This window comes from Diplotaxodon limnothrissa, linkage group LG20, assembly GCF_057381915.1.
Source record: "Diplotaxodon limnothrissa isolate DT_005_m linkage group LG20, D_limnothrissa_male_GT1.1, whole genome shotgun sequence".
Lineage (NCBI taxonomy): Eukaryota > Metazoa > Chordata > Actinopteri > Cichliformes > Cichlidae > Diplotaxodon > Diplotaxodon limnothrissa.
Genome location: NC_140615.1, coordinates 33,724,217 through 33,738,108, shown reverse-complemented (window position 1 = coordinate 33,738,108; position 13,892 = coordinate 33,724,217). Strand labels below are relative to the sequence as shown.

General features: G+C 40.8%; 1 protein-coding gene across 15 annotated transcripts in view; it reads right to left on the bottom strand.

Moving 5' to 3' along the window:
• Nucleotides 1–13,892, bottom strand: part of hspg2 (heparan sulfate proteoglycan 2) — a 100,158-nt gene that overhangs the window by 30,886 nt on the left and 55,380 nt on the right. For 9 of the 15 annotated variants that reach the window (XM_085344322.1, XM_085344328.1, XM_085344324.1 and 6 more), the window contains 24 exons: nt 13,697–13,808; nt 12,934–13,047; nt 12,626–12,753; nt 12,425–12,511; nt 7,915–7,982; nt 7,724–7,785; nt 7,475–7,615; nt 6,487–6,678; nt 6,102–6,140; nt 5,505–5,609; nt 4,743–4,997; nt 4,588–4,641; nt 3,861–3,944; nt 3,034–3,126; nt 2,858–2,947; nt 2,338–2,568; nt 2,134–2,247; nt 1,913–2,040; nt 1,414–1,500; nt 1,186–1,244; nt 852–1,016; nt 635–745; nt 305–405; nt 23–203 (listed from right to left, as the gene is read on the bottom strand). In XM_085344322.1, coding sequence (XP_085200448.1) covers nt 23–203; nt 305–405; nt 635–745; nt 852–1,016; nt 1,186–1,244; nt 1,414–1,500; nt 1,913–2,040; nt 2,134–2,247; nt 2,338–2,568; nt 2,858–2,947; nt 3,034–3,126; nt 3,861–3,944; nt 4,588–4,641; nt 4,743–4,997; nt 5,505–5,609; nt 6,102–6,140; nt 6,487–6,678; nt 7,475–7,615; nt 7,724–7,785; nt 7,915–7,982; nt 12,425–12,511; nt 12,626–12,753; nt 12,934–13,047; nt 13,697–13,808 — 2,801 coding nt within the window. The remainder of the gene's footprint in view (nt 1–22; nt 204–304; nt 406–634; nt 746–851; nt 1,017–1,185; nt 1,245–1,413; nt 1,501–1,912; nt 2,041–2,133; nt 2,248–2,337; nt 2,569–2,857; nt 2,948–3,033; nt 3,127–3,860; nt 3,945–4,587; nt 4,642–4,742; nt 4,998–5,504; nt 5,610–6,101; nt 6,141–6,486; nt 6,679–7,474; nt 7,616–7,723; nt 7,786–7,914; nt 7,983–12,424; nt 12,512–12,625; nt 12,754–12,933; nt 13,048–13,696; nt 13,809–13,892) is intronic. The other 6 variants (XM_085344334.1, XM_085344335.1, XM_085344337.1 and 3 more) reach the window with 3 other exon arrangements.

Sequence of the window (13,892 nt, the reverse complement as noted above, 5' to 3'; positions counted from 1 at the left end):
TGCGGTGCCAAGGATCACGAACCTGGCACGTAGAGGATGGCTCTGCCCTCGTCCATGCCAAACATGTTGGAACCTGTGCAAATGTAGACACCTGCATCCTCAGGCTGGACATTCTGAATTGTTAGGATGCCGTTAAAGTCCATGGCACGGTTGGGAAGTTTCCCATTGCCGCTTCGAGTCCAGACCAGAGTGTAGGCTGGTGACTGTACGTAAGTTAGCAGATAAACATATATGAATCTCACAGGGTATGCGTCTCCAAAACACTGTCTCAGTGTCTCATAAATAAAGGATGAGCCAGCGTTACCTTGCTCTGTGCAGTACAGATGAATTGGACAGTAGACCCGACCCTTATAGTCTGGGATTTGGGCTCTTCAACGATTACCTGGATAGGTTTGGAAGGGACACCTGGTGGCAGGGAGAGTTAGATTACATTGACTGTTTAAAAATACTTCAAGAGGATTTCAGAACGCAACACAAGACACCAATTTAAATTTACCACAAAGCCCAAATCCTTTTTTTTCATCATAAAAATCAGTGTTTATTGAACCACAGCTGACATATATTTGGTGTTCTTTAACAGGCAGCATCAGGAAAAACATCTTTCTCTTAATGTGACAGTGATACCCATACACACTTGTGACAACAATTTCAGCGTGGCTCCTGTTAGTGCTGCGCTGGTCTTGGCAGGTGCAGATGTAAACACCGGCATCCTTTGGCTGGACGCTGGTGAAGTACAGCTCGGCTCCTGCACACACAAATTTCGCATTTGCATATATATCATCATTCTACTATACAAGATACGATCATGTCAGTTTCATTTACATTTAGGGTGAAAGGGTTGAATCTTGTACCTTGTCTATGTCTCTCAGCACTGCCGGAGATTGGCTGTCCATCTTCTCTCGACCAGAAGAAATAGTGCGGAGGTGATCCAGACACCTGACACCGCAGAGTGACAGGGTTTCCCTGTGGCACTAGGACTCTCTCTGGATAAATTCTGACTACGAGTGGGGCTGCAACTGGAGGTGCAACGGTCAATATAAACACTCAGGAATTCACTCTGAGAAGAATTTTGTAAGAACAGTCAAAAATTTCATAAATTTCTGAATTATTATGTTTCCTATAGATTTCATGCACAGTTACAGCACAAGGCTTTCATTTATTTTATTGGAAGCATGGAAACGTTACCATCATTTGGACGACACTTCTCTCTTGCCTGTGGGTTTCCAACATATCCAGGAGCACAACTAACAGGCACAGAAAAAAAAACCCGTCTCACAACAGTCCATGGAAAGCAAAAGCACTTTTACAGAAATTCCAGTAGGTGTATTTTCATAAATGATGCATTTCATCTTATTAAGGTTTTTCTGAAATAAACACATGAGGTATTCTCTCTGAGAGTAGCAGTTATCTTACCGTTCACAGTACTGGCCAGTGTAGCCAGGCTGACAGGCAGTACACTGGTAACCTCCATTTCCAAGGCTCTCACAGGTAGGGGAGAACCTGCATAAGTTACACACAAAGTAAAAGTGTTGGTCTAGAAACTCAGTTAACAAGTAATTGGTGTTTACTTGTAATTTTGACTAGACTTAGGGTCCTTTATGGAAGTTATAGTAGTCTTTAAGACTTTGCCTTTTTACAATTGTTTTTCAAAATTATTATTTTCAACAGATTTGGTATTTCATTGCCATGAAACAGCAAAATTATGTTATGGTAAAGTGAAATGTAAGTGCAAAATCAGACACTTTCATCAGGATAATGAAATACGCAGGATTTGATATAAGGCTGTAGTAAACAGGGTAATGTTTCACCAATACTCCAAAATCTACAAGACAGGGTTAATTGCACTGGACAGTTGTCCTGAGCTATAAATAGAGCTGGAATGTAACGTCTTAATATACGTGCCAGAACTTACTGGTTGTCTGGGTCAGTGTGAGGGCAGGCACATGGCTGGCAGTCTTCTGGAGTGCCAACAGTGGGGTCACCAAAGAAACCAGGAGCACACTGCTCACAGAGCTCACCCTGCGTGTTATGTAGGCAGCTCTGGAAGAAGGCAAATACTCTGTTTAGAGATCTTGTCAGGAAGCTTTAATTCAAAGAAAAATACCAATCATTAGCTGATCTGGTGCTTCGTACTGTACAGATGCCGGTCTCCGGGTGACAGGAGTCAGAGTGACCATTGCATTCACAGAGCTCACAGTGACCCAGGTACAAGCCACCACCGGTGCGGGTATAGCCAGGAGCACAGTCCTAAAAATGACACATACTTGATTTAGGCACAATCAGGTAAAAAGGAAAAAGAAAGAAAAATCTGAGAAATTTATTGAAAAAAATATTGACCTGGCAGGAGAGTCCCTGGTATCCAGGTGGGCATCGGCACTGCTCCACCTCGAGGGCCTGTGCCAAGCCGCTGTAGTTGGGCACAGCAACTTCCATGCTGATGTCAGAGATGCTGGAGGAGCGCATCTCTGTGGAGTAGGATGCTCGAATCAGGATGTCATCGAGATCAGCCAGAACCATCATCAGGTGCTCTCTAGTGGCAATCATGCCATCAGGTCGACGCCAATTTTCCTAGTAGGGAGGAAAAAAAATAGGCTAAAGCAATTGGTGTGCATTATGAATAGATTTTAAGAAAAGTGAGTTTTAGCATGTTCAGCTTCAGGAAGATAAGAAAACAAAGGACAGGCTCAGTCGTGGATGGTTTCACTTCAACAAGCCTAAAATTTTCTGTAGTTTTTATCTCTATCTATATATATATAACACAGGCCTATAGTAAAAATTAAAAATATATTTAAATTGGAAAAATCTAACTTGTAATTAAATTGGCTTATAAAATAACTTAACGCTATGAACCACTCACCTCTCTGAAGACGATCTCAAATGTATTCATCTCTCTGCCCTGTTGCCTCCGCTGCCAAGGCTGACGGGCTACCAAGGTGATGTCATTACCCTGAAGGAAAAACACAAGCAGGTGAGCAAATCCTCCTAATGCATATAACAATGGTAGAAAACAGCAAACTTCCCAGAGATACTCACAATAATCTGAACGTCAGCATCATCAAGGAGCGTTCCTCTCGGACCAGCCACATAGGAAATGGTATATTTAAGTTTTCCACCATAGGACCCCACCTAAAGCGTGAAATTTAATGTCAGGTTAATGAGTGTTGCAGTTCTCAAGATAAAAGAGAAATGTGAAACACATTGGTGGCTTCTGAAAGTGAGTTTTTACTGACAACAAGTCCTTTGATAGGAGGATATAAAGGTGTAAACTGATTTTTTTCCAACATGTGAGCATCTTTACATTTTGCAGAGTTGTAAATACATGTAAAAGTGCATTCCCTGAATTTTATCCATGGGAAGGATGTCTAATGGCTTCTGTGATTGTGAAGGTTATTTTTTCCAAGGCCATTAACAAAGAAAGATACCATCAACTTGCTTTATGTATGCTTTTGAAGCCGGAGGCCATAGCAAAGAATGAAAGTCATGACATTGCTGCATCTGCTGCTTTTGTCTCATGTGAGACGTATGCTGCCACGCATGTTTTCATCACTTCATCACTTAATTAAGAGAAAATCTAATAACATGATCTCTGACCTTTGCATTACATCTCACTTTACAAAAAGCCAAGCAGTTAAAACTCCAATCATAACATGGCAAAAAGCCCTCACATTTTAATACATAGGAGGAATGTAGGACAGGAAATCAAGAAGCTACACTGAAGGGAAAGGGTGGGGGACAACTGGAAAACTATGGGCATAGGTTTTGTGGACAGGTATGTAGGAATGCTTGAGGATAATAGGAGTGCAATATTTTATGTGACCTCTAAGGGGATGACCAGGAGCGAGCCACGTTTTCACAATTACCTTATCCCCTGTGAACTGCCCTGGAAGCTGCCAGTAGAGCAGACCATCCTGGTGCAAGTTGAAACCTTTGTAGACCAGAAAGTACTGAGAGGCAAAGGAGGAAGGAGAATAAGCCACAGGAAGCGAGCGAGAGTTAAGCAGCAAGATGAAATCACAAGCAAGCAAGCAAGAATTCCAGAAAGTATGCCTGGGAAGTATCGGGGACAAACATAACATGTAACTAAACACTTTGAAGTAGATGTTTTCACGTAGGAGTTTCATTGCTGCCAATCGATAACAGCAGAGCACTTGCACTGTGCCTTGCCTGACAACTAAAACAGCAACTTGCACAGTCAGTAATACGGCAATGACAGCTTAACAAGTGCCTCAATTAGATGGGGATCTAAACCAGACAACAGCATAATGACAGGCCATTATAAAAACCAGTGTTAAGTGGAGAATTACAGTGCACACTGTGACAGCAATGAGTGGGAGTGATTTGCTTAACAACAAAAAATACCTCCATTCCAATTAATCACTAGAATTAAGTCAACTACCCATTCTCTAGTGTTTATGAACTACATGCATTATATTCAGCATTAATGTCGCAAATTATAATTAAGTTTTATTTTAAATATCTGGAAAAAAACAACCCTCAACAAATAAAAAAAGAAAGTTGTTAATTAACTTTAAAGGTTTAAGATTATAATGTACATGAAGTTAGTCACTCAGTCATTCCACTATCTACCTTGCTGGTCCCACCAGTCGTACTATAAGTCTTGCTCACTGTGTTCTTGCTCTGCTGATTCACGGGAGAACCAGGCCCCAAAAAGAAATGCAAGACATCAACATAAGGGTTGCGAAAAATAAACGAAACCTCTTGCAATCTCTGACAGAGTGTACCTGGAGATGAGGAGCATGTCCTGGGGAGTAAGGTTGGGGTCGAGTTGGGGAGGGTGGGGGACTCGGGTTACGCAAAGACCAGCGAGAATGAGAGGAAGACGAAGAGGAAGTCGAGACTCGGGAAGTATAGGGAGAAGAGTACGGAGGAAAGGAGGAGGATTTATAGGAGGGAAAAAATGGAGGAGAACCAGCTTGCCCATTGGAGAAATTAGAGAGAAGTGCCCAGACTTCATCATCCAGCTCTCTGACAGCACCCTGAGGGGAAAGTGGTGTACCAGAGACAGGTAATAGGTAACCTGATATATACCCACTCCAAGAGAAGGGGGACCTACCATGGAAACCTTGCTTGACCATCAATAAAAGTGACAAAGTTTATTTAGAAACACCAGGTTATACATGCAATCAGTTTTTATATAGTTACTGTAGATGCTGCCCATGATAGGCTCATTCTATTATTTCCATTCAAACAATGTAGTCACACCAACAAAACACTTAAAAAGTTCTTTCACGTAAGAAACTAAGATTTTGCTATTCATGCCAGAGTTCTCTATAACTCACTCACATGCACACACGCTCATATCTGACGATGTGCTTCTGCTCAGTCCCACTTCATCAAACCCAAGTGTTCATGCTGCTACATCTAATAACCAAGATGATGTTGTTACTTCTATAGATGTCCACAAAAACACTGTGCATCACTTATTCTTGTTAGACAAACGAGTTTTACATTCTCCGATCTACAGTGCAGGTCACACCAAATACCTGACTAGCTCTTTTGGTTCTGTGGGTGTCTTTACGTTGAGTGGCCATTAGGTTCCAGATGGAAGCATCCTTCCTTAGCTGCTCCTCTGGCAAATATGAATCACTCTATTGATGTGGATAAAGTAAGCTCTTTGATCACTTTGCTCACCACTGAGCTGATAGTATTTGCAAGTGTTATGGCAGTGTTATTCCAGTAAAAGTTAAAGTTTATGAAGCTCTTTAATGGACCATTAATGATCAATCCACAAGGCTTATATCATGTGAAGCAGAAAGCGATGTGGAATATGGACTTTGATAAAAGTGGGTAACTCTAAGGGGCCTTTGTTTGCCACCTTCAGCTGCAAAATGCATGCACAGCTGTAAAAATGGCATGCATCTAATAAATAACTGTGCCAGTATAGATAAATGATCACAGAACTTTTCAGTGCATATTCACGATATATGCATAACATGATAATTATTATTATTGTACATCAACCAGCGTATTTCAAATGCAGTACAGTTACTTGAAACATGCCAGATAACACTGCACTTCAGAAAAAAATCACCAGATTTTATATGATCTAATAGCAATCACAACATACAACAACTTTATACCTGATCTTTTCGTTTCACACGAGCAAAATGAGAATTTTTCTATAGAGCGTGGAGAGGGAGACAAACACAAAGAACAAGCTACAGTATGTGAGTCGTCACTGGGGCCATCAAATCTATACAAATTATTTTGCCAATATAAATGCTGTTCAGATTTAAAAGATGAAACCACTGCAGGAATGAAGGAAAAGAAATCACGCAAAGATTGATAAACAAGTTCACTCTAAAAGGACTGGCTGAAGCTTGAAGTAAGAAAAAGCAGCAAAAGGGAGAAAATAGTTGAGTAGGATGGTCTAGTTGTTTCTGATGTGTGCTGCTGAGCATGTTTATATGCAGCATGGGGGTGTTTTAACTGTTGTATCTGTGGTATATTCTTTTTAATACTGACCTTATCACCCTGGTAAACTCCTGGAAGCTGCCAGTAGTGAGGCTCCTGTCCCAGGTAGTCAAAGTTACTGTAGGACAGCTGAGTGCCTTCATTGGAAATCTCTACAGTGAAACCAGTGGAAATGCGACTGGTGCGCTGACGGTTGACCAGAGCGAATCCCTGGAAGTTCCCTGGAGAAAAGACTGAGGACACCTACAAAGCAAATTTAAGTATACAAGCCACTAAATAATGCAGTACCACTTAAAAAACATTAATAAATAAGGTGCTTAAAAGAAAAATATTTTGCATTTCCTCATTTTTTAATCGCAAAGTTTTAAAGTGATAAAAGACGCTCCTATTAAACATTCCCACAGATAAGTAATCTCTTTGATCCAAATGCTCAGAGTTCAGACGGTTTTAAACGCTCCACTTCAAACACATTTTTACACTTTCAGATCAGCGAAAGTTGATACCCCTAATATGGTGATGTCATATTCTCATATTCTGGCTGTGAGCACAGAACACCCTTCCACCATGTGCTGAAATCTTTCATTTCCAAGAGGCAGAAAATCAGAAAAAAAAACTTTGCTAAAAGGAAGGGAGAAGCAGACTAACAGGCTTGATACAGACTGCATGAGACTTGAAGGTCTTCTTGCACATGAATAATGAAAGTGCAGGGTTTAATAGAGACCCACTACAAAAGATACATTAAAAAAGGTACCAATGAAGAAAGCAAAATGGGGGAAGTTGCAATAATGAAAAAAAAACAGGAACCTTTCTGTCACTCAATTGTTTATTTGTTACTTAATTACTTTGGTGTAGTATGAATGACTACAACGGAGGTCTTTATCAGCAGGAAACACTGTAAAACTTATGATAATACAGTTAAAAGTCCAAGATTTATGCCCTCCATCACATTTTCTAACGCTGCCCAGTAGGCCATATTGGAGTCTTTGCTGGGCCTTGACCCTATCTGTTTTTGTATTTTTACTATTATTTAAAGTCTTACCAGATCTCTGTAGTAGGTTGAGCTGGAGCACTGCTGAGTGACACCCATACAGAAGCAGGACAGGCAGCCATCTTTGTTTTCTTGGCTCAGATGGAAGGCCCCAGTCTTACAGGTGGAGCAATACTGGCCTTCAACGTTCATCTACACCAGCATCAGAGGAAAAAGATACAAGCAGCCCATGCTATAATATTCAGAAGGTGAAAATACCTAAGGAATTAATGCAAACATGAAGTGACGGTGTCTGATCACCTTGCAGTTGCACACACCACTATTGCAGCTTTCATGCCCTCTTTGGTCACAGTTATAGCACTCTGTCACACGGCAGAAAGGTAGAAGATTACAGTAAGTTCTGTATTGAATAGTATCTTTGCAACTTGTATTTTCCTTATAAAAATAAGGCACAGATTTGTTATTTTTCTAGATCAAAATACTGAATTTACCATCACGTCCATTGCCAACTTTACAGCTCTGTCCAAGCATTGGATTACCAGTGTATCCTGGAGCACATCTGAAATAAAAATAGATAGTTAAAGTAAATATTTCCAGTCAAGAAGGATGCAAAAAGTATTAACCTGAAGAACAATGGGGCAGGAAGCTGGGAAGCCTGCTAGAAGAGATAAATTTGATGAATAATGTCCTTTAAGGCATCTTCTTGACCCAAACCAGACCTCAGCAAGAAACAAAGGACTGAGTGACTCAGACAAGAAACACATGTACCATTCTGTTACTCCATTCAGCAAGTATACGCATCTACACAGACAGCTAGCATTACATCAACATGAACCAAATCACCCAGCTTTTCCGCTGTATACTAACAGGTTTTAAACACTGCCTGCACTGGAGATGGATGAAGCGCAGCCTCTGATAAAACTTTCAACATGTCTCAGATGTTGATCCCATCTCTCACAGGAGTGTTGTACAGCTGAAAATGAGAAATCTCTTTTTCAAATGAACAGAAACACTACAATTTATAGAAAACCAGAAAAAAATGATCAAGATGAAAACAATTATTAATCTAAACTCATGTGACAACAAAGAAAGCAGAGGTAGGAATAGTAGCTACTAGGAATAGATAAAAGAGAAGATGCTAAGGCAGAAGAAAGTGATCATTTTTGATAGTGCGACAAAGAAAAGCAAAGCACCATCAGCTCAAGCATACATTGGCACTGTCACCCAGCTCATCCAAACCCGATTTGTGCAGGGACGACTGCTGTCAGTCTTACCTCACCTATCCTCTGGCAGGTCCATAGGTCAACAGCCAAGAAAGCAGACTTCCATGCTATAAACTTGTTTTCAGAAACACTATTCAAACTGTCTACTGGGACTTCAAGAACTTTCCAAAAGGAGTTAACTTAATCTTGTTTTACAGACATCATAATAACAAAAATCAACATACAGTACATCGAAATTGTCATACTGAAAGAACATCATATGGAAATTATAAAAATATAAAACGCAAAGCACAATCTCCAAAAGCAGAAAGCAACACTCATTTTTTTACATGACAATATTAAAATTTTGCCCTTGGATTCTTTTTTTTTTATGTCCAAAGCCTTGGACTGCAGAGGAACATTTAGGGGTCAAATTTGAGGTAGCATGCCCATAATGAAGTGAACAAAGTACACATATGAAAGGTTCACATGCTAAGCAATCTCTTCATAGCGGAATTGTGTGCAATAGTTCTGACAGTACTTTGCCACATAATACACTTAAAAATATGTAAGCATCTGCATTAAAGACTAAAGGAATAATACACTAAAGGTATCAAATGCAGGACTTGTTGGTTACTGTTTGCAAAAAAACCAAAAAGAACAAAGCAAAAACAAAGCATTGTCCCTTTAAAATCGGCCCCTCTTTATGACTCGACAAGTAAGAGGGAGAGGAATTTTGCTTCAAGCTGTCCCCTGTGGTCTCTGCTCTGTGTGAGCAGCACAGCTCAGCCGTCAAACACACACAGAGAGCAGAGGACAGAACATTTTTAAAGATATCCACTGTGACTAACCTGCAATTTGTTTTTGGTTTGGGATAAAAGTTGCAGCTTAGAAATGTAGCAAACACAGCAGAATAAGAGGGGAGAGAAGAAATGACAAAAAATGGTTGGGTTTCTGCAGAGGAAAACATCCCCCCCAAACACTTTTGTATTAGTCTATACTGTAAACGCATAGTATACCTTTAATAAATTAAAAGTCACTGTAAAATACTGTAAGTACTGTAATATTTGTGCCTTCATTATATTCCATTGATATGATTGTAGTATATATAAATAGGACCAAGATCAGAGAAATAAAAAAAGAATAACTGAAAAAAAATTATACAACAACAACATATTTTCTAGTCATCAGGGATAATTTTGATGGGAATGGCCAGCTTTCCCAAGACAATATGTAGAGAACCTTCTTGATTCCTGCTCTGCTTAGCAGATTTAGAATCTCCATTTAGAAGCCTCAGCAGGTCCAAAACTCCAGATTCAAAATATTTTTTCTTTTTATGTTGGTGTTTTTTAGTGTTTTTCTTCCTAGCAACAGCCTTGGATTTAGTGGGACTTGATGTCCTTTTTATCGTTATGTTCGACTTCTTCTTTGGAGAGGTAGCGTTGATTTGAGCAAGAGTTGTCCTTCTTACTGTTGTTTTAGGTTTCTTGGCTGTAGTAGCCTTAACAGTCTTTGTGGCTGTCACTGTGACCTTGGTTGAATTTTTCGTTTTGTGAGAGGGCAACTTATGAGCAAACTTGTGCTCAGTCTTTTTCTTATCTGGGTTAGAGCTACCTTTGTGAGGCTTTGGCAATTTCTTTGAATCATCTTCTGAAGTTTTCACACTCTCCGGAGCCTTCTTTGTTGCATCTGCTATCACTGTCTTTTTACGGCCATTGTTTATGTTAAGTAGAGCTGGATCCTTTTTATTGGCCCGATCAGACTGTTTTTGCAGCTGAGGGATTTTAGCAGGCTTTGAGTTGTGAGGTGGTGGGTCCACTTGAAATTTTGTGATTGTTGCCTCTTCTTTAACTTCCTTTAGTTTTGTTTGCCTTGGCTGTGAATTATGTTTTGGTGTCACAGCAGCCCTCCTGCCCTCCGGCTTTTTTGTTTGAGGCTTCACTACAGTTTGAGGTGTAGACTCTGAGTTAGTGTTAGGTTTACTTTGGCTGGTCTTCAACCTGACTGTTGATCTTGCTGAAGACTGATTTTTGAATGACCTATTGACTGATTGGAGGTTTGTTGTGTTTTTCACTGATTGGACTTTTCTATCTGTCTTAGGAGCAGATTTGTGTTTGTTTGAGAGGAGACCTGGAGTCGGTATGCTTTTGGGAACAGTGGCTTTACTAGTGAGAGACATTTTAGTAGGTATAACTCTGACCTGAGGCTGAGGTGTTGAGTGCAATGGGACCGCAATGACAGTTGTGAGTGAAGGCAGAACCCTTTTTTCTTGGAGTGAACGGGAAATGTGTCTTGTACGTTTCATCTTGTTCATCTCCTGAGCCAGGGCTGTGAAACCATCTATTAGGATCTCTAACCGCCCCTCTAGTCTGCTCAGACGAGCCTCCATTTCTGTGTAGCTCTTTTCCAGCTCGCTAACTTTCTTGTTCTTCTCTGAGGCTGTCTGCAGACTGATAACGTCTTTCAGCTGGGAGCTGAGAAGACTCTGCTGTTTCTCCATACTATGAATGCTGTCCTTCATATCAAGCGTGTTGCTTTCCAGCATGGTCAGTCGTCGGTTAAAGGAGTTCAGGTGAAGCCGGAGAAGTTGCTGGAAGCTTGACTGTCTGCGCTCTGGGCTTGGAGTGAAGCGTGGTGGGAGTCTGGACACTAACTTTTTGGGGGTGACTGAAACAACGCCCACCCCAATTATTTTTGTTGATTGAGTTCTGTGATGCTGTGATGCAGTAGACAATAAAGCCCTAGTAGGGATAATAGTAGTAACAGGCCTAGGATTTTCACTGTCATCATCTCCACTGCCGTTTAGTTCTAATTCTTTATCCCAGTTGAAATTGAATATTGTTTCAGATCCACATCCCATAGGCAGGGAGCCCTCTGTGTGCTTCTCCAGGAATGGGTCCCCACAACTGTCTGCAGATGGCATCTCTTCTCTTAATATCAAAATAGCAAAATCAGGCAGGGATACAGGCAGGGACTTCATATCATAGTAAATGACAAGATGCGCTGTGTACCCAAGTCACCTTTTCATCTTTGCCATTGGGGTGGCAAAGATTCATTAGCCAGACAGTCCACATAAATGCCACATCTACATTTATGACCAAAACAACTGATCTGTGCAGAAATCACATTAGCCAGCACCTACAATGTGTTTCTATCAGCCAAGCAAAAAGGTGAAGCAGAAGGCAACCTTTGAAAAAGGCTTCTGGAGATAATGTAAAAGGAGAAGAAAGCAAAAGTAAGATATACAGAGGGAAAAAAGTCTATTTCCAAACTGTTAGTTCTCCTTCAGCATATTTCTTTTCTATAAAAAAAAAAAAATCTAATCTGACTGATGGCATCCTCGTTACCAACGAAGGGAACTTAGCCAACAACAAAGACACAGCATTGTGCCACAGGAGAAATAACCTTAGTGGTCTGTGTCGCATGTGGGACGAAGAAAACTACTAGTAGCAGCAGAAATAACTTCACAATCTGCAAATCAAAACACCCACAATACAACACTGAGAACCACCAGCAGCTCTGTGAGGACACAGTACAAAACCTTAAAGATATATTAGAGATCCCATCCCTCCTTTGATATACTTCAGCTACAAAAACCATGAAAAAAAGGGAAATTTGAACCACAGACATGCTTATATCCCTCTCCTGTGAATGAAATCAGTCTGTGCTACTGCCAGCCCCTGGAAACCTTTCTGCCGGCCAGCCAGGTAACCCCAAACACTGAGCAGTGCTTAGACAACCCTGAGAGGAAGACAAAGAGAAAAATAGAGAGATGAGAAATAGAAGAGGAGCAACGTACCTTTCACAGCGTCGGCCAGTGAATCCAAGAGGACAGTTGTCACAGGTCGGCTGGCCGTCAGAATCCAGATAGCAGGTCGTGGAGAATCTGTTTGAAAAAACAGAGATGACGATTGAGAATGATCCTGCCCTGCACACAGTTTACTTTAGCATGAAAAAGAACAAAAAAGTAAACTGAAAATGATTTCTGACATAAACTTACTGGTTATTAGAAGAGATTCCAGGGCAGGAGCAGGGCTTACAGGCCTGAGCACCACCCGTGACAGGGTCTCCATAGAAACCATTTTGACAGCGCTCACATCTTGAGCCAGCAGTGTTATGGAGACATTGCTTTAGGTCAGGAAACACATAAAAAAGGGGTGTGATCCATGGAACAGTTGAAGATATGGCACTTAGGTAGCCACATGTTGGGATTTGCCAAGAAATAATTTGCACATTCCGTGTCAGAGATCAAAGACGGCTCAGCACTGACAAAGGCTACAGAGAGGGGAAGAGTAGCACAGAACCTACCAGACACCTGCCGGTCTCCGGGTCACAGCTGCTGGCGTGACCGTTACAATCACACCTCCCACATGTGCCCAGGTAAAGCCCAGAGGTAGTCCGCGTATACCCTTCGTCACATTCCTGCAGAATGGAAAAAAATGGAAAAGCACCTCAGGTGAGAGACAAGTGATGACAAACAGGAAAATGTCTTTGTTCCACTGCCGGAGCGAGACAGACTGCAATTATCGCCAAGCAGTATTATGGAAAAAATTAAGAGACTTTATTTCTAGCAAGCTTAGACACATCTGTGGTGCCTTTGCTTTCTTTCCTTTGTCAGAATAACTTCAGTAAAATCGAAGGTTGCAAAGTTGCTCGTACCAATTCAAAACAGCAGTTTGAATTATCAGAAGATGGAGTTTGCAGTTTCACATAGAACGGACTACAGAAGCTTGAAGCTAAGCTAGCCTCAGATGAACAACCATCAATGTTTAACATCCTGTTATTCTTGCTTTGATACATTAAACTGATTTAACTGGCAGCTGTAGTTCACTTGAGGGAAAATATTTCCTGTGCAAAACTACATGTATAAATAATTATTGATTTATTTATAAAGAGACATTAGTGCAGATTTTTTTCATTTTCCATTACTTTAAAAACTCCAAAGCAAAAATGCCTCTTTCTGTACAACTAATAACAATGAATAGAATCATAAATCAATAATCATTAGTTGCAGCTATTAAGTTTTTGTCATCTCATCTAGAATAATCTAGACTACTCTCCTCATGTGTACCTGGCAAGATGGTCCTCTGTATCCTTGAGGGCAGGCGCACTCTTCCACCTCCAGAGCACGTTCATACCCAGTTGAGTGAGGAACAGCAATGTCCATCTGGATATCTGAGACACTAAATCACGCATAAAAAAGACATGTGAAGCAGTGTGATCCTCTCGGATTAATATGTGATTTGTGAAACTTTTCCACACTCTTT